General features: G+C 40.8%; 1 protein-coding gene across 1 annotated transcript in view; it reads right to left on the bottom strand.

The window, feature by feature from the left end:
- Window positions 1-20,615, bottom strand: part of ttc27 (tetratricopeptide repeat domain 27) — a 180,423-nt gene that overhangs the window by 117,006 nt on the left and 42,802 nt on the right. Inside the window, exon 9 of the mRNA XM_078556370.1 lies at window positions 5,026-5,092. Coding sequence (XP_078412496.1) covers window positions 5,026-5,092 — 67 coding nt within the window. The remainder of the gene's footprint in view (window positions 1-5,025; window positions 5,093-20,615) is intronic.

Here is a 20,615-nt window from a genome sequence, read left to right as displayed (position 1 = left end):
CCCACTCCAGGACTTGAGCACAAAAATCAAAGCTGACATTCCAGTACTGAGGGAGTGCTGTACTGCTGGAGGTGCCATCTTTCAGTTGAAACCAAAGGCCCATCTGGCTGTTCGGGTGGATGTAAAAAGAACCTGTGGTGCTACTCTGGTGCTATCCCTGGTGTCCTGGCCAATATTTATCCCGCAATCAATATCACAAAAAACAGATTATCTGGTCACATTGCTCTTTGTGGGAGTTTGTGGCGCGCATATTGGCAGCCATGCTTCCTACATTACAACAGTGACTACACGCTCTCTCACAGCTGCTGCCTGACTTGCTGAATATTTCTAGCATTTTCTGTTTTTATTTTAGATTTCCAGCGTCTGCAGAATTTTGCTTATTCATTAACGAAAAATAAGTTGCAGTTTTCCACTTTCCAGTCATTTCCTTTTTTTGAAGTTGATTATATATATATTATAAAAATGACAACACATATTATAAGGTGTGGTTAAAGTGCACATTTAAATACTTCTTGCCCTCTCGGCATTCTTTTAGAGTGACAGCACAACGTCACAACTGAAAACTGAAAGGGCTGTTCCAGACAATGTCCATGATATCAAGAATACAAGAAATAGGAGCAGGAAGACCACATGGCCCATCGAGCCTGCTCCGCCATGCAATATGATCATGACTGACCATGCGTTTCAACTTCACTTTCCTGCCTGCTCCCCATATCCTGCGATTCCCTGAGACACCAAAAGTCTGTCTAGCCCAGCCTTAAATGAACTCAACAATGGAGCATCCACAACCCTCTGGGGTAGAGAGTGCCAAAAATTCACAATCCTTTGAGTGAAGTAATTTCTCCTCATCTCAGTCCCAAATGGTCGGCCCCTTATCCTGGGACCGTGCCGCCGTGTTTTAGACTCCCCCAGTATCCACCCTATCAAGCCCCATCAGAATCTTGTATGTTTCAATGAGATCGCCTCTCGTTCTTCTGAACTCCAGAGAATAAAGGCCCAATTTACTCAGCCTTTCAGCATAGTGCTGCACTTAATGGGCAGAATTTATTTCAGGCAATGGGGGGGTTTCACCCAGCAGATGGAGAGCCAGCAAGAGCCCGGCATCATCTCCTTTGGGGAAGGCCCACCATATCAACGGCCAATTAAGTATTAATTGCTAAGCGGCGGGCCCAATCATCCCAGGGACCAATTTGGTGAATTTTCGCTATACCACCTCCAATGCAAGTATACCCATTGTTAAATGTGGAGGCCAAAACTGCGCACAATATTCCAGATGTGGTCTCGACAAAACCCTGTACAATTGTATCAGGACTTCTTTGTATCATGCAGAACTTAATTCCCTTCCCCGAAGCAAGTTTGGAGGTGGGGATGCATTTAATTGGGGAGGTGCGGGGAATGTGCCAGGAGTTGTTGGGGGGGTGGGGGGGAGAGAGAGAGAACCACACTGCCTTGCTGGCTCTGCCCCAATTAAATCTGAGGCAGGAAGGCTCATGGACATTCTTCCTGTCCTGATGCCATTTCAGCTTTAAAAGGGCAAATAATCCCCACTAAGGACCTCATCCTGCTACCATGGATTTTCAAACAACAGCGGAAGCAGGGCAGTTACCACACGGGAAATCAGATAAGTAAATCTGGGTTTGCTTGTGGGCTCTCGGGGTGGTGGTGAAGGAGGTGCCCCTCGTTGTCAGTCACTCAGTGCCTGATCAAGGGAACCAGCATCGGGAAAGAGGCACCTTCACAGACAGTCACTCCCCTGGCAACCCCTAGCCAATGACCCCATCTCTGCGGTCCCCTTCCTGCGCCAGTGACCCCCTCTGCGCAGTTCCCTTCCTGCGCCAGTGACCCCCTCTCCGCAGTCCCCTTCCTGCGCCAGTGACCCCCTCTCCGCAGTCCCCTTCCTGCGCCAGTGACCCCCTCTCCGCAGTCCCCTTCCTGCCCTCACTCACCTGTGGCCCGAGTCCCTCTCTGGTCCTGGGCCTCTGATGGGTGCACTGCCGCAGCTTTGTCACTCCCCAGTGGTGCTGATGGCAATGAGCTGCCGGCCTCTTATTGACCGGCAGCTCTCGAGGGTGGAGGGCAGGATTTCCACACCTGAGGTGCTTGATTCTAGGAAGGCCCACCACTGTCCGCTGAAGTGCCTGACTGGCAGTTAATTCCCCAAAGGTGGTGACGCCAGGCTCTTGCTGGCTCTCTGCCCACCAGGTGAAACCCCCATTGCCTGAAATAAATTCCACCCATCAAGTTCAGTACTTTCAGTTTAGCAAAAAGTGTCAGGATGAGAGATTATAGGAAGCAGATTTCACCAAGAACATTGTCACACCAATCCTATGAAAGACAATTCTTTTTAACTTGCAAGCAAGAAAAATAAACATAAGGGCCTTCGGCCACACTTGCTCAATTGCAATAACGATTAGAAGAAACAAGATTTACACATTCCTACTCTACCTAATTGTTATCGACGGGATTTGTGGAGTCCCTTCCAGTCTACAATCAGAATGTTTGGGTGTAAGGTGTGTGTACTTCCTTATCCAAAGCAATTTTTCCTAGTTTAAAATAAAGTCCAGCAGCAGGTGTTTTATAAAAAATAAAGAAAGTTATTTATGATCACACATTTGCCCTGGATGTTTGAAACGCAATGTCTCAATCACTTGTCTCACTGACACTATCACACATGCAAAAGGTTAGATACAGATGACATTAAAGCCATAATCATAAAAATGGAATTTCTAACTCAGTCTTTATATTGATCCAGGCCCGATGTCTTCTTGGTTGAGTTGATACTTTAGTTGGAGTGAAGGTCTTTTGGAAACAAAGGATTCTCATGAGGATGTGAAGCCTCTTGTAGGCGAATAGCCAGGAGGTTGGTTCTCAGGTGGACTTGGAAACTGGAAAAAGTACAGTACTTTGGCTGCATTTGAAGTCTTCAAATGCAGCTAAAGTACTGTATTTTTTCCAGCTATTTCAGATGTTTCTCTCACAGATTTGCTTTTCAGGTTGTATTATGCTGCAGTCCCTGACAGTTAGTTTCAGTCACATGGCTGACACTTCTGGGGTCCAGACCAAATACAATAGCAGTCGATAATGGTTATTCATTCTTATCTCTGTCCCAACTTGAGCTCAAATAGTCTTTGTTCAACATGGCACACTGAGGCCAACAATCTTGAGATTCCATATTCCTCAAACACTTGTTCATCCTTAACAATGAGATGTTTAAACTTCCCAGGTACCCTTATTCAGGTCCATGTTTAAGTAAATATTAGCCACGGAAACGAACAGCAACCACAGTTTAAAAGTCTATAGTCAGGTGTTAATTTGCAGCCATCTAAACAGAGTTTGTGGCTACTTTCAAAGTATGATTGTACAGTCCATAACATCCAATATCCTCATGCTTGTACTGAGGGTGACATTAATAGAAAATAAATGCACAGAGTACAGTGCCTAGAAAAATTACTCTTGAAATGTGTGGCAGTACAACAATAACTTGCACTTATATAATGCCTTTAATGCATTAAAACCTCTTGAGACACTTCTCAGGGTCAGTGTCAAATAAAATTTGACACTGACTCACATAAGCAAGTAATAGAATAGGTGACCAGAGGCTTGGTCAAAGAGGTAGGTTTTATGGAGTATCTTAAAGGATGACAGGTTGACTCTTAGAGCTCAGAGCCTAGGCAGCTGAAGGCACGGTCACCAGTGATGGGCCAAAGAAAATCAGGGATGCTTCCAAGGCCAGATTTGGAAGAGCATAGCAATCTCAGAGTATAGTATATCTGGAGTTACAGAATCACCAATATGCATGCCACAGGGAGTCAAGTCCCCCCTCAAGTGAGGCCTTGATCTTGACCACAAGTTGTGGATAGAGCAAAAATGGAGAAAGTAATCATGTCACATGCCTCCTAATGGCCTTCGTGAGATGTGAATAGGAAAAGTCCTGAGAAGGCCGCCTACAATCTCCACTGAATGCAATGCAAACAGGTTTTAAAAATGAAAAACATTCCATATCCAGAAGTGAAAAATAAACCAATTTAACATTTTTTTTTGTTCTTTTAACAATTGAAATATTCATTAGAATTGCCATTTTAGGGGCAAAAATGTTTGTAGCGGCAATACAACTACAACCCTGAGAGTGCAACATGTCAATCTGTGACTCTATTTTTTCACTCAAAGAGTTCTAAATGTTTGGAATTCTTTACCTCAGAGGGTTGAGGATGTTCAGTCGTTGAGTAAATCCAAGACATGGATGGACAGAATTTTGGATACTAAAGGAATCAAGGGAAATGGGGATAGTGCAGGATGATAGAGTTGAAGTAGAAGATTAGCTATGATCTTAAAATATGACAGAACAAGTTTGAAGGGCCAAATGGCCTACATCTACACCCATTTCTTTTTTCACACCAGAAGATTTCTTCTACGACCTCCCCCGAGTTGCAATACGAGGGAAAAAAAGATAAATATGCGAGGGTAGAATCCTAGAACAAAGAGTAACTTCCTGGACCACACTGCATGACTCATGAGAGCTTGAAATTGGGGTCATGAGATCTTTCCTAGAACATGAAATCAATGTTTGTTTTGTAGGATAGAAATAATCTCTCATGACACCCACTAATAACACACACAATGAATTGAGACCCAAACCTCAGATAGTGGGAGCTGCTCTGATCTCACTCCACAACAAAGTCGTTTAAAAAAAAACAAATTTGATCCCTCTAACAATCTATAACCAGAGAAAAGAAGCATTAAACAGTGCAACAATGACTAGAAATGTTAGTTTGCAAAGGCACTGCCGATTTCATTAAAAATATAATTACTTCTTTTCGGTTTTTGTCTGTGCAGTGCTCAGACTTTCGATTCGCATACATTCTTCAGATTCCACCAACTCTAGTAAATTAGGGGGATCCACCCAACAGGGAAACATAACGTGGAAAAGGGCTGGAAAAGTTTCAGCCACTGTTTGTTCAGGAAGAATCTCAAGTGAAGAGGGAACGCAGCCTGAAAGGAGAAAGATTAAGAGACTGCGGTACTTACTGAGGTAAACGCCAACAACTCCTCTTCAGTCAGCTTATGAACAGGGTTGTTCTTCTGAAAGTCTGTGCTGTTGAAACAAAATTTTAACATGTATGAAAGCAACAATTAATGATGTGTTCAACTATTGAGGTGGCAGTTAGATACAAGGAAATGTAAGCTAGCACATTTTGCAGGAGAAAAACATAGCAAAAGGAAGTTAATTGACGCCGAAAGGGTCAACAAGATCAAGGGTTCTAGATCGTTGCATCTTGAAAGATGAGAATGCTGGTAGAAAAGGCCTGAAAAAGATAAATGGGACTCTAAGTTTTATATCTTGGGATCTTTGCCCTAAAAACAAAGGAGCACTAATAAAACCTAGACATTAGACAAATTAGTTGAAGCAGTGCATGTAATTCTGATCACCTCATTATAGAAAGGGTGTTAAAATCATGGAAGATTCACTGGAATATTATTAAGAACGAGAGGTTAGAGATATGGAAATAAAGCTCAAAAAGCTCCAAGTAGGCTTATTTACTTGAACAGCAAAGGTTAAATGGGGGTCTACAAAAAGGATTTCAAAATGATGAAAGGATTTGAGAGGTTAAGTAGTGAACAACTATTTCGACTGATTGGTGAATTCGAGACAAGGGGACACAATAGGATCATCGATAAAAAACTGAAAGAAGCTGCTACAATTTATTGTACACAGACATTAATGGAACAAGGAACATGGAACATTACCTCAAGTAGCTACTGAGGCTGTACAATAATATTTTAAAAGTGAATTTATCAAGGAAAAGTATAAAACGATACAACAAAAAGGCAGAGAAATGGAATTAAGATTAGATAACTCCAACTGAAGAGCCAACTTTGCCAGAGACTGTATGACCTCATGTGTTGCACGTTCTATGATTCAATTATCAGGGGCGTTTATCTACCTGGTGAATGGTTACAAACCTGAAACACCAAATAAGACGTGCTGTGCATATATGAGCATGCGCATATACGTACTTACTTATGTGTGTGCATGTGTGTTGTATACATTCTGCACGTGCACAGAAGTATTTGTGTTTTCAGTCAGTTGCACTGCAGATGTCACACTTCAAAGTTTAAAAGAACAGCAAGGCTGAAACGCCCAAACTTTTCTAGTCCTTCCCCTTAACTTAGTGCTCTAATAGCAGAACAGGGAAATAGACTGAACAGTAACCATAGGAAGATTGTGTACTTGTCAAGATGTTAAAGAATGAGTCCCCATGGGAGAAAATAAAAAAAGGAAAGTGAATGTAATGTGTTGCGGAACTTGATTATCACCTAGATATGATCTTCTTGAAACAATTTGCATCTTCTGCCCACTGCAGTATAGACAAGTTTGACAGGAAACAAAGTGCTCAACACATAAATATGAAGCTGTCATGATAGACAATACAACAAACGGTCTCCTAAGTATAAAGTTCCTAAACTATTGTGCTTTGCTCTGGCCTTAAGCTAAATTGCAACTAGCTAATCACGAACCCCACCCTCAACGCAAAACAATACTTTACAACACCTGTGAGAACGGTTCTGTCGATTATTGTATATGGAGAAGGCAAAAGATCTGAAAAATAAAGAAATTCCCACAAGATGAGTGGTGCATCTTTCTTCTTCATATAACTCCTTCAGGTTTCGGACAGAGACCCCTGCAGAGCAGCCATAATGCTGGGTGTCAGGACCGACTTGCCGAAGAAGTTGTCATGTGCTGCAGTTAAGCCTGGATGTCAATGATGCATAAGCATTGCTCCATGTGGCAGCCACAAGTGTGTTATCAACTGGAACCTGATCCAGGGTTGTCCAGGAAACAGGTCTGTAACAGGTGAAAAGACCATTAGCCTGCTCCCAGGCTTTTTATCCAAAGAAAATCTGCAGCAATAAAGCATGTCAGTTAAGAAGACTTTGTCTCAGGCTACTGTATATGGGAATCTGACTTATCTAAAGGGAGAAAGAAGGTGGGATTCAATATAGATTTTACTTGTAAATGCTAATGGAGCTTCCCCAATTGCTCAATAAATCAATGTGTCATTAGGTGCAGTACTGAGCACGCAAACCAGGAAGCACCCAGGCCTGGTATGTGGTCTGCCTTCAATTAGTAGTGTACTTTATGGGGCACTTGAATTAACCTGGCAGGTTGGAAATTAGCCAGCATTCCCTGCTAACCATCACGTTGGGTCCATGCTTGAATGTGTGCAATGAGCAGCTTAGGATGGTGAGAGGACTGGGCTCAGCAGTGATGCTCCTGTCTGAATTGACTGTTTTAAAGATGAAGAATGGCCCCTTGGGTGAGCTACTGGAGGGCTGCCAGCATGTGTGTAACGGCAATGTTTGACAGACTTTTGTGTGTGGGTGGACTCTAGCAGATGTTGCCATTTTCGAGGACTTTCTGAACTAGTATCCAGAAGACAATCATCAGAGGAGGACGCTAGGAAATCAATCCTTTTTAACTGAATTGACCATTTCCCCCACTCCCCCAGACAAACCCTGAGAGTCTGGGAACCTCAGTTTGAAACCTGTCATGAAAGTATAATAACTCTCATAATATTATTGTGATTTATTGTAACAGTAGGTTAATAGTAGGATTTGGATGGTTTCTGCGTGTGTGTGTGATCTTATTGAGTTGGAGACAGCTGGTCCGGAGGCTTTAATTCAGTAAAAAAAAGCTACGTTTGAAATGCTAAATACATAAACATGGCTGAAGTCTTAGAGTGTAAGGTGAGGGGAATTTGCATTTTTAGAAAAATCAGGGCAGTTTGAATTTCAAAGAGATGGTAGGATGTTTACGCCTAGCCAGAGAAGCTAGGCCAAGCAGCGTGTTTATTTTTTCCAAAGCTTACTGACAATATAAGCACCACGAAAAGATTTATATTATGAGAAAGGTAAAGTTCCAAAGACATATGGGAATAACAGAATTTACATTAAAAGGGAGAAACATGTATAAGGGAGAATGAGGCTGTGTGTCAGGGAAGGCATTGTAAGATCTAACAGAAGAGTGAGGAGGAGCCTCCAGTATTTGTGCATTAAGCCTGCTGTCTACAGAAACCGAAGCTGGGAAAAGCCACTTTGAATTCTGCTGTCCAGAGTATTGTGCTGACTTGCTTGGATCTGTTTAAAATCTATTTCTTTTTTAACTGTTGCCTTTACAGGGGTATGACTGGAAGCCAGATTAATTAGGGGTTTTAGGAGTTATTCTAGTAGCAATTTGTAGACCTATGAGTGTGCTTGAAATCTTTTCTTTTGTCAATAAATGTTTAATTTACTTTTCTAAAAAAATCTCTGAAGTCTTGGTGGACTTATTACTTCTGAATTCAGGGCACGCATCTTGAAATAAATACACTTTACAAAACCGTTGTGATAGCGTGATCAAGTTTCCCTTGTGGATTTGATCCGCCTGGCACACATCATCTGTCGCATAATAACAAACTGGGGGCTCGTCCAGGATCACTGAAATTCCTCGCTCGGTTTGGAGTTGATGAATCTTAAGGTTACGAGTACGAGAAGCAATCTGAATTCAGAATTTGGCGTGAGGGATTTTTAAAGTAGTGAGATGGCAAAAATGGCTGTATCCCTGGCTAGGACATTTTTGGAAGTAGAAGATACAACTCGGATTGGGTTACGAAAAGTATATAAGGCTAAGTTAACAGAGTTGGCGGGTAAGCTGCAGTTGAGGTTACCTGCAGGGGCAAAGAAAGCCAGGCATAGTTGAAGTGATAACACAGCATTTGAAGTTGGAACTGATACCTGCCACTAGTGAGTCACAGCTGGAGGTAATGAAGCTTCAGTTAGAAATGAAGAAGCTTGAATCTGAACAAGCAAAGGAACTGAAAAACCTTGAATTGGAGGCGAAAGAAAAAGAATTGGAGTTGAAAAGGCTAGAGGCAGCAGAAAAAGGGAAAGAGAGATCTCAGACGCTGAGCAAAGTTCTGATGATGAAAAAACCATTAACCTAAAACCCAGTGGGGAAACGTTTAAATTTGTGCAAGCTCCTCCGAAGTTTGAAGAAACAGATGTGGAGGCATTATTTATTTCATTTGAGAAGATAGCTAAACAGATGAAATGGCCGCAAGAAAACTGGGCATTGCTGTTACAATCTAGGTTAGTGGGTAGAGCACATGAGGTTTACGCTTCACTGTCAGAAGAAATAACAGTGGATTATGATGTGGTTAAAAAAGGCTATTTTGAGTACATATGAGTTGGTTCCTGAGGCATAAGGGCAGAAATTTAGGAGCATAAGAAAACAGCCTGGACAAACTTATATTGAGTTTGAGAAAGCCAAACAAAGTAATTTTGACCATGGATACAGGCATTAAAGACAGAGACAACATATGCAGCTCTTAGACAGGTAATTCTTTTGGAAGAATTTAAAGATTCAATTCCTTCGATAGTGAGAACTCTTGAGGAGGAACAGAGAATTGATTCTGTAAGGCAAGCAGCAGAGATAGCTGATAATTATGAGTTAGCTCATAATATAAACCTTTCTTTTGTCACCTTTTTAGATTGGAGAAGGATAGAAAGTGGGAAAGTGAAAGGAAGGTGGGTAGTCAGGGAAGAGGAGTAGGTGGAAGCTCCCAGGAAGTTTTTTCTCAGACTAAAAAGGAAGGTGCTGAGGGTAGAAGTGACATGCAAAAATTGAGGTGTTTCCATCCTAATAAAGTTGGGCACACGAAGTCAGTGTGTTGGAAATTACAGGGAAAATCTGTTGGAATTACTGGGATGCAGAAAAGTTCTGGAAGGAAAAGTACTGTGGGTTCTGAGATTCAGGCACAGGAAAAACCAGTGGTTTGTGTACAGGTAAAACAGGAAGAATCCGTGTTCAGTAAAGAAGTGAGAATGTGTTCACAATTTACCAAAGGGAGTTCTGAGGAGCAGGTTGCAGAAATGTTTAAAGATTTTGTATGTGAAGGGGAAGTCTTTCCATGTAAACAGGGTGGAGTAAGTAAAGGTATTAAAATGTTAAGAGACATAGAGGCTAGTCAATCCTTAATGTTGTGGGATAGTGATATTTGTTGTTCAGAGGCGGTATTGCAGGAACAGGTGATAAGAAGTGCTAAACCTACTCCATTGTGGAAGGTAAATTTAAAGATTAAATGGAAAACAGGTGAAGTGATTGTTGTAGTAGAAAAATTGCCCATTGCAGGGGTTCAATTTATTTTAGGTAATGATATAGCTGGATCACAGATGTTTGTGATGCCTATGGTAGTTCAGCAGCCTGTAGAGGTGTTTTCAACATAAGTGTTACAGAAAGAGCATCCTGGATTGTTTTCACATTGTGTGGTAATAAGCTCTCAGGTTGAAACAGGAAGAGCAAGTTAAAAGGCAGGTAAAAGGTTTTGAAATTCAATTAGCTGACACTTTCTTTGACAAGATTGTTCAGGAGGAAAGAATGGAGGAGGATGCTGCTGACGTATTTAGCTTAAGGCAGTTGGTAGGGTTAAAGAAAAAGGATCCACAAATAAAACAGTTATATCAGACAGCTTACTCAGAAACAGAGGCAGAATGAATTCCAGGATGTTATTACCTTAAGGGTAAAGTGTTGTTGAGAAAGTGGCGGCTGTATCAGGTTTCAGCAATGAAAACTGGATGGAAGTACATCAGATTTTTATACCATATGGATACAGAAATGAGATACTGAGAATATCTCATGAAATTCCAATGGGGGGACATTTAGGGATCAGAAAGACACAGGCAAAAATTCAAAAACATTTTTTTGGCCTAGGCTGCATAGCGATGTAGTTAAACATAGGGAAACCACAAGCAGTGATTAAGCCAGCACCTTCAATTCTAATTCAAGCATTTGAAGAACCTTTTACTAGGGTCATGATTGGTTCTATAGGACCCTTCCCTAAGATTAAAAGTGGAAATCAGTACTTACTGACAATAATGGATGTGTCTATAAGGTTTCTTGAAGCGATACCTTTGAGAAATGTTACCGCAAAGAGAATTGTGGAAGAGTTGACTACATTTTTTTAACAAGGTATGGATTACCAAAAGAAATACAATCAGATCAGGGTTCAAATTTCATGTCACAGCTGTTTGAGGAAGTAATGAACACTTTGGGGATAAGCCAACAGCTTATCATCCTGAGTCATAAGGGGCTTTGGAAAGATGGCATCAAACATTAAAAGCTATGATGAGGGCGTTGGGGCCGTACTGTTGCAAGATGATGAAACTGGAATTGAGAAATCGATAGGGTATTTTTCACAAAAGTTGAATGTACAACAGAGAAGATATTCAATGATCGAAAAGGAGACTCTAGATCTGGTGTTAGCATTGCAGCATTTCGAGATTTACGTTGCAAACAATTTGTCAGAAACAATTCAACAGACCACAATCCTTTAAAGTTTCCAGACAAATTTCAAGAGCAAAGTGCAAGGCTGTTCAGATGAAGCTTATTACTGCAACCATTTAATCTACAGATTATACATGTGGCTGGATGAGAAAATCTAATTGTAGATGCATTGTCGAGAGTTTAAAGCTCAAAGGAAAATTGTACATTTAAAACCTGGACTGAAATGATTTCTGTTGATACCAAGGATTTGTGTGTGCGTGTATATATTATATATATATATTCCTTACATTATGTTAATGCATGTATCTAGTAATGTAATAGTGTGAGTATATAGGTAAGTATAGGAGGTAGTGTAAGATGGGTTAAGAAAATGAAGCAGTCTTTTTAAATTATGACGGTTCATTTTCTCGTAAGGAGGGGGGTGTCATGAAAGTATAATAACTCTCATAATATTATTGTGATTTATTGTAAAAGTAGGTTAATAGTGGGGTTTGGATAGTTTTTGCATGTGCGCGCGTGTGTGCGGGCATGCATGCGTTTTAATTGAGTTGGAGACAGCTGGTCTGGAGGCTTTGATTCATCAAAAGAAGCTAGGTTTGAAATGCTAAATACGTAAACATGGCTGAAGTCTTAGGATATAGTGTGAGGAGAATTTGAGTTTTTAGATAAATCAGGGTAGTTTGAATTTCAAAGAGATGGTAGGATGTTTACACCAAGCCAGAGAAGCTAGGCCAAGCAGTGTGTTTATTTTTCCCAAAGGTTCCTGAAAATTATAGTACCACGAAAAGATTTATATTATGAGAAAGATAACCTTCCAAAGACATATGAGAATAACGGAATTTACATTAAAAGGGAGAAACATGTATAAGGGAGAATGAGGCTGTGTGTCAGGGAAGGCATCGTAAGATCTAACAGAAGTGTGAGAAGCCTCCAGTGTTTGTGCATTAAGCCTGCTGTCTACCGAAACCGAAGCTAGGAAAAGCCACTATGAATTCTACTGTCTACAGCATTGAGTTGACTTGCTTGGATCTGTTTAAATTCTTTTTTTTTTACTCTTGCCTTAACGGGGGGTGCATCTGGAAGCCAGATTAATTAGGGGTTTTAGGAGTTATTATAGTAGTAACTTGTAGACCCTATGTATGCACTTGAAATCTTTTCTTTTGTTAATAAATGTTTAATTTAGTTTTCTAAAAAAATCTCTGACGTCTTGGTGGACTTATTACTTCTGAATTCAGGGCATGCATCTCAAAATAAATACAAATTCCAAATTAATATGATAGCGTGATCAACTTTCCCTCATGGAATTGATCCACCTGGTACACATCATCAACTTGCAGAGATATATGATAATTATTAAAAAAATGCTATTCAAGGCCATATACAAAAGTTGAAAATGACCAAGAATTGCTCCTATTGACATTCAACAAATGATACAATTGCTGAGGGTGAAAATATACACTGGGATATGTACAACAGTTCTGTAACACAACAACCACTGATAGATTCCACACGTCAAGAACTGCAAATTAAACCCTGCACAAGCCAGGGGAAAGAGATATTCCAGAAATACTGTGCACCTCGACAAGTTGAAATAGTACTGAGTGTATTTATGGCATTTGGCACAAACAGTGAAATATGAATCATAGATTAAAGTGAACTCTGTTTAACTGTCTCTGGGTATCAATAAATCCTAGTTAATTTTGAAATAAACTAACTGTCCCTTACATAAGAGCTGCAGCATAGCTGAATATTTTGAAAATGAGATATGAAGATATCTGCAGCCTGCACTCTGATGTGCCAATTTAAATTCTACTTAAAAATGTAAAGTTACAGGAGATGCAAAAAGCAGTAGAGGAAATGACAAAAACACAACACACTGATTGCTCAGATCAGTCATTGGTCCCTTAAAATATGTACAATTAATTCTGGAGTAGCGAAATTAATTTCATATTATACCAATTACGATAAAAATATCCCACAAAATATTCAAGTATTGATATTTAAGAGACAGTTGCAGTCACTGCAGTGAAAATTACATTAAGAATTAGTGTCTGCAATAATTTTTTGCTTTATCTAATTGTTTTCTTTCTTCAAAAGACAGAATTCTGACAGCACAGTTAGCCACCAATGTGACAGATATTAGTGCCAATTTGATGTTACCAAGGGAATGATCTTATCCTGCACCCAATTAATGTGCAGCTTAAACATGGAAGGAAGGTACAAACTTATCCTCTGCAGCAACTCATTGAACAAACATGAACAGTGTAATGTGACAGTGTTGACACAAACCATCTGCCAAATGTCACATGATGGGGCACCACAACACATGGGCCCGAAGTACACAGAATCTGTGGTGAGACTGCCGATTTCAGGCAAAGCAACAGCAGGGGAATTAGTGTTGAGTTAGCAATCTGTTCCCATTCACTTTCTCGTAACTGAAGTTAGTATGACCTCCTTAATCAACTCCCCGCCCCCTCCCCCCAACATGGTCAAGTTGCCTGCTTGGGCACTGACTCACAACCAAGGTCATGGCTTAGTGACTGAATTAGTCAATTTTCAGTTGCATTCTAAGAGAATGAAGGATGTTCTGTGATTTCTTTAGATGCTTTCTGGATATCGCACCTTGCTAAAACAGTTCCTCTCTAAAAATCTTGATCACGAATCATCTGCCTGGATACTGTGATCAGTGGCAAAGTGACGATGCTCGCTGCTGACCTTGAAAACAGCTGCCCACAAAGATCTAGTGATCTCTGCAGCATCAATCTCACCTTTCTCGACGTTAATTTGAATCTGGCGCTGAAGCAAAAGGATTTTCAGGTATCAAGCAACAGTAATATCATCAAGCAGGGTACGCAGCCTATCATATTGAAGAATTCTCAAAGACAACAGACCACAAAGTTGAAAGCATTGATTATCCTTCACTTTTTATTATCAATTTATAGAGCACAACAGAGATTGGGACATACTGTTATGACCACAGCCGGTGTTAATGGCTGAGCAAACCAAATCCCAGTGGGAAACTTGGCTTATGGGCCATAACCTTTTTTTCTGTATTCTGAAAACGAGAAGATAACATACCGATCTCAGCAGTAAGAGGTCCAATAACACGTTTGGGATTTTAAAAACTAAAAGTAAAAGTGTTATTAACAAAAATAAAAGAAAACCTAAGCACACAAGATTACAATTACACAATTAAGGTTAGTCTTATAAAACAATCCCCCAAAAACTCTCTACTTGGTTAAACCCACAAGTAAACACCTTCCAGGCATACTTCCTTATAGATGCCTACTATGAAATTCAGTATTACACAAGGCAAACTGCTGCAGCTTCAATAAAGGCCTCTACATGGCCTCTACCTTCTTCCACTCTATAGTAGAATCCAATTCAGAATAAAACTGCTTGCTGCAGCCCAAAGTTTTTTTGGCTTGACTGAATAGGTGATTCAAACTGCATCCTCTCCCAGCCCAGAGCTCCAGCTACAGCTCAGCAGCTCAAACAGCTCCAGCTAAATCCACAGCTCCAGCTCAACAGCAACTCTAAAATACAATTTTTTCCCTTTCATCTCCGTTCCATGTCTCAGTGGTTCTCACACCTCTTTGAAACTCAAACCCTTCCAAATATGAGATTTTTCAAGTTTCCATCTTGTCTTTGCTTCCGAGTCAATAAAACATCATCTCCCCACTACTATTTACCTATGGAACTCCTGCAAGATGCAAACATGTTTCTTTCTACCTTTGACTCCCCTTTGATATTCAAACTCTCAATGTATCTAAAAATGCAAATGTTAGATCTAACCTATTTACTTGTAGCTCAAACTTAACACCTCTATCCTTTTCATGTTTTCAAATGTCCCAGACAACCTGACTCCTATTAAACTCTGCCCAGCTTAATTAAATCACACACACACACAGCCTTCTATACAGAATAACACAATATTCCCCAAAATATTTTTAAAAAAACATCCATTCTCACACGTACACATCGGATTAAGGTTGAAACCAAAAAAGTATGAAGAAACTTTAATTTTTAAAAAATATGTGGATTGATCATAATGTAGGAGTTTGACATTCCACAGATATTATATTAGTTTTTCAGGGCCGGCGAGGTTGTTCAACAATAATTATGAACTTAGTGCACCATTAAAAATCCCAGTTACACTCATTCAGCAAGGCTTATGTTTTCAAGGGCACTTACAGGAACACTAAACGTGCAACGTAGTTCTTATCAATTAGAAATCATTGAACTGACAACAGTCTGCAGGGACTTCAACAATGCACCCTATGGAGGAGTGTAGAATGACTGAAAGCTGGATTTCCATGTTTAACTGTTGGTGTACGGAATCCAGAGCTTGCCAACGCTGTCAGAGGAGTAGTGACAGCGGACGCTGGCATTTTCACCCTCATCTTCAGGAAAGGAGGAAACAGAACTGGAAAACCAAGTCAAAGTTGGTGCTTGAAGTTTCTGGCCACCCGTGATCTGATCCAGGTAGCACACAGTGCAGAGACAAACCCAGCAGGCTGACCGTCATGATACTAAAGAGCTAAAAGGGGAGGAATGGCTAGGCATTCAAGACAGAGGTGAGACAATGGCAAATCAAATTTGGAATCAGGACAAATTACAAATCAAGGATTTTTTTTTAAAAAGCTACAAATTTGCATTCTAAATTTTTGTAAAATACTCATTTTTGAAATACTGCTGATATAATCTCTGCAAAGTGTCTGGCAAGGTGACATACTTCATTTGAGACACAGGAAAACATCAATTTCCATGTACAAGACATTGCCGAAATTCCAATTTATATATAAAAAAAATCATTGAAATTGTCCATGTGGCTGTAATGTGATAGATTAACAGGGGAACAATGAAAAGCATGTTGCATTATAGAAACCACTAGCCCTGGTTCTGCCCAAACATTAACAATTTTACACTAAAACATTCTTGTAAGCTATTCAAAACCAGGCAACGATGATAAAGGTCACCTTCCCCAACATAAACGGCATGCACCAGAGGGTTCAGGAATCCTGGGTGAACAAGAAAGGTCTATCATACCTGCTCCCTGGAAGCAGATTGAAATGACAGCAGTGGGTCCTTTAAAGGGGACCAGCTGCAAAGAAACACCTGCCAAACATTCCATGAACATTCCATGAATGTTAAATGCAAACATTAACATTACTCTATGTCATGTAGCCTTACAGATCATTCCAATGGGTTGTTATTTCAATAAGAACAATGAGGTAAAGTCAACTTGACAGAACAATGCTCAATTCAGCCCAAGCTGAACGTGATGACAGCAGAGGAGTCCTAACCTCTTCTATAAGCGGGTACAGTCCGAAGGAGGCACGTGCAAAAACAAGGCAGAGGGAGAAAGAAATGGTTGCCTCATCGATCTTAGAAGTAGAAAGTAGTGCAAAAGGACCAAACGAGCAGAGGTATGTATCCCGCAAGTTCGCCAATAAGTGTGTCAGAGTTATTTGTTAGACAAGGGCAATGCTGGACTATATCCCGCCAAAAAAAATGCAAGTTCAGATCATGAGTCTACTCCTGTAAACTGCAGGCTGGCTGGGAACATAACGAAAATGCTGGAGAAAAGTCTTAATGGCAACGGACCATTTAATACTAAAAGCATCTTAACACAAAAAAACCTCAGAGTTTTCCTTCTTTTCAACAGAGTTGTATAAAGTATAACTTGCTGACAAGTCTACATACGCTTGGCTCACAGGGAATAAATCTCAGATCTCACTACATTCTTTGGGTTAAGAACATAGGATTATCCTCTATCAAAGCTCCAATTAGATCCATGACCTTCCAAAGAAGCTATAATGCAATTTTAATCTGCAGTTATCCAGATGTGATGTGAAAAATAAAGCAGAAATCAATTTTATTGTTCAGAAAAGCAAGCGCAATTTGAAAATTCTTGAGCTGAGTGGCACGGACGATGGATATGTACATACTTAATTGGCATTCAAGATACCAATGGGAATTTAAAATGCAGCTTTGGGTCTATTTGGTGTAGGCAACGCACATTCCTGCACTCAGTGTGGGGCGTGTTGACATTCACAAAGTAAAATCAATCAAGTGCCACCATTACCACAAATTCAACGCAACAGCACTAAACAAAAGCATCAGTAACTAATAGAAAATGTTCAATGGTGTTATAAAGTGCAAGGTGGGGAGACGGGGTGGGGGGAATTTTCAGTATAAATGAGAATATCAATGCCCCTTCTGAGTTGGCCAGTACTGAAGTTTCACAGCTCAAATCTCTTTCCAGTTGGCCAGCACGCCAAGAAAGGTCCAGTTTGCTCCTGAAGAGTTAACTGGTGAGTCTCGCCTTTAACGTCGGCAGAGCAGCTATCTGATAAGTGTAAAGATCTGACTAAAGAAGAGGGCGGGGGGTGGTAATAATAATCTAACACTTCAAAGTTTGGTTCCACAAAATGCAATTCCATTGAAACAATGTTTTCAGATAGTCACAGTACTCTTTATTGAAAATACTATGCCCAACCCATTTACCCTGACTTTTTAAAAACTAGTTATGTAAACACAGCACAATTTTGTTAGTATAGGTACTAAACATTCCACATCCTTTGTTCCCTCACCAAAAGAAACAAAACAAAATTGCTTGATCAGTGGGAGATCTGACTTCCACAAACCAGCATGTGTCTTTCTGAAAAACATGATGTCATGGTATTTGTATCTATGAATTGGTTCCCACAGTCTAGAATCAATGAATTCTTAATATTTCATCACCTCCTTGAATCCCTGTTATTAAGCAACATGCTTTTCTCTTTGCCTGCTTGTAATGATTGACAAGGAGATGAGGGGGATGCAGTAAATGAGAATTTCATTAAAGCTTGAAAGAACACCAGAGCTGTACGTAGGCTATTCAGAAGGAAAAAAACTCAAGTTTCCATAGTGATTAAACCAATATTTTTAGATACAGTGACAAAAATGTAAGAACCATGCGACTTCACTATTTCCACTGATGTTATCCAGCAAACTCACTTCATGCCCATAGAGGGGACAAAAGCAATTTTAGCAAATTCATTTCTTACAAGTACAAAGCTACTTTCCTGTTGATTTAAAGTCTTGACTGGAACTGAATAGCTTTCTATTTCAGCATATTTTGAATAACCCCGCCCCCCCATTATTACCTTTGGCCTTTTCCCCTCCCATGCTTTTCTTCCCTCTAATTTTTCTTTGCTAAAGCTGCTGACCCTTTGATGGGGTGCATTTTCATGGATGTCATTCGCTCTCTGGTACCTTAGCACATGCAATCACTATTTATTTGCAATGATTGCCAGCAGCCTGTTCAACCACACTGTGGCTGGTCTATTTCACGCATTTCTGCTTTCAACCTTTCCCATCCCTCCCAGAACAACGATAGGGTTCCCCTTGTCCTCACCTTCCATTTCACCATTCTCCATATTCAATAGATTATCCTCAGCCATTTCTGCCACCTCCAGGGTGATGCCACATCTTCCTCTGCCTTTCCAGCATTCCGAAGGGGTGGTTTCCTCTGTGATATCCTGGTCCACTCCTCAGTATTCCCCAACACCCCCTCCTTTTCCCACGGCACCTTTCCATGCAATAATTTCTAGGAAATGCAAAACCTGCCCTTTTGCCTCCTTCTTTCTCACCATACATCTTCTCCTTCTTGGGCAGCCCCTTGGGATCGAGGATGACTTCCAGTTCAATGGGTTCTGAGATGGCTGATAAGTCCAATGCGGGATCTGCAGACTCTGCCACATACAGTACAGGTGGTGACTCAGGGTCGGGCAGATGAAGCACTCGAAGATTTGTGCGCTCTTTCCGACGCCTCGACATCGTCTCTGCATGCTCCCAACAAAGTTATGTGTTGGCTGCCTTCCCAAATAAATCTTCTCCCATTTTGGTTGGTCACAAACCATGAGTTGGCAGGGATGTTTGATCTCTTCAGGAATGATTTGAGGACATCCCTAACACGTTTCTGCCGTCCTCCTGGGAATCTCCTGCTGGGGCCAAGTTCGGAGTAGAACAGTTACTTTGGGAGTCAGGTGTGTGAACGAAATGTCCCGCCCTGCAGAGCTGGTTTTGAGAGATCTTGACTGTATTCAAGAAGGGTGACAAGTCTGATTGCGATAACTACAGAGGAGTCTCCCTGCTGTCTGCCACAGGGAAGATTATTGCAAGGATTCTCCTCAATCATCTCTGCCCAGTGGCCAAAGAGCTCCTTCCGGAATCTCGGTGCAGTTTTCGCCCATCGAAAGGCACCACACACATGATCTTCACGGCATGGCAAATTCAAGAAAAAAGCAAGGAACGGCACCAGCCCCCTGTACATGGTCTTTTTTGACTGTCAACTGCAAAGGCTCTTGGAGTTTCCACCTTTCACCATCCAAATACTCCTTCCAAGTGAAATAGCAATTTACTTGTACTTTTTTCTATTTAGCTTAGTCCATTTGCTGCTCACGAATTGGGCTCCTCTACATTGGGGAAACCAAATGCAGTCTGGGTGACTGCTTTGCGGAACACCTCCATTCAGTCCGCAAGCATGACCCTGAGCTTCCTGTCACTTGTCATTTCAATTCACCGCCTTGCTCCCACTCTGACCTTTCTGTCCTTGGCCTATTAACAGTGGTCCAATGACGCTCAACACAAGCATGAGGAACAGCAACTCAACACACTGCAGCCTTCTGGGCTCAACACTGAATTCAGCAATTTTAGATCCTAACCTCTACCTCCATTTTGCTATTTTTGTTGGTTCAGTTTTTTTCTCATTTCTTTCTTCATTCCTTTACTTTGCATTTGGACGGCTGCTATCCAGCCACTTACACCTTATCTAGACACATCTATTGTTTCTTTACCACTCCTTTTGGCTTTTGTACCATGAACCTTCTATCATTTAATCTCTCCTGCTCTCTGCCATATCACAGACTTTTCCTTTTGTTCTCCCTAACTTCCCCCCACTTTTCACTTGCTGAACACCTATTACATTTCTAACTTTCTTCCGTTCTGATGAAAGGTCATTGACCTGAAATGTTAACTGTTTTTCTCGCCACACATGCTGCCTGACCTGAGTATTTCCAGCATTTTCTGTTTTTATGCCTCTCAACATCTACTCTGTCAAGCCCCCTAATTTTATACATTGCAATGAGGTGACCTCTCATTCTTCTAAACTCCCAAGAATATACTTAAGCTCATCATAGGACAATCCTCTCATCCCAGGAGTGAACCATATTTCTAAATCACAGCTTCAAAAACATTGGCAAAATATGGACACAATCAGACAGTCTGCAAAATCTCATTTTGAACTCTC

The sequence above is a fragment of the Cetorhinus maximus genome, chromosome 14 (genome assembly GCF_964194155.1).
Source record: "Cetorhinus maximus chromosome 14, sCetMax3.hap1.1, whole genome shotgun sequence".
Taxonomy (NCBI): domain Eukaryota; kingdom Metazoa; phylum Chordata; class Chondrichthyes; order Lamniformes; family Cetorhinidae; genus Cetorhinus; species Cetorhinus maximus.
This window is presented reverse-complemented; position numbering and strand designations above follow the sequence as displayed.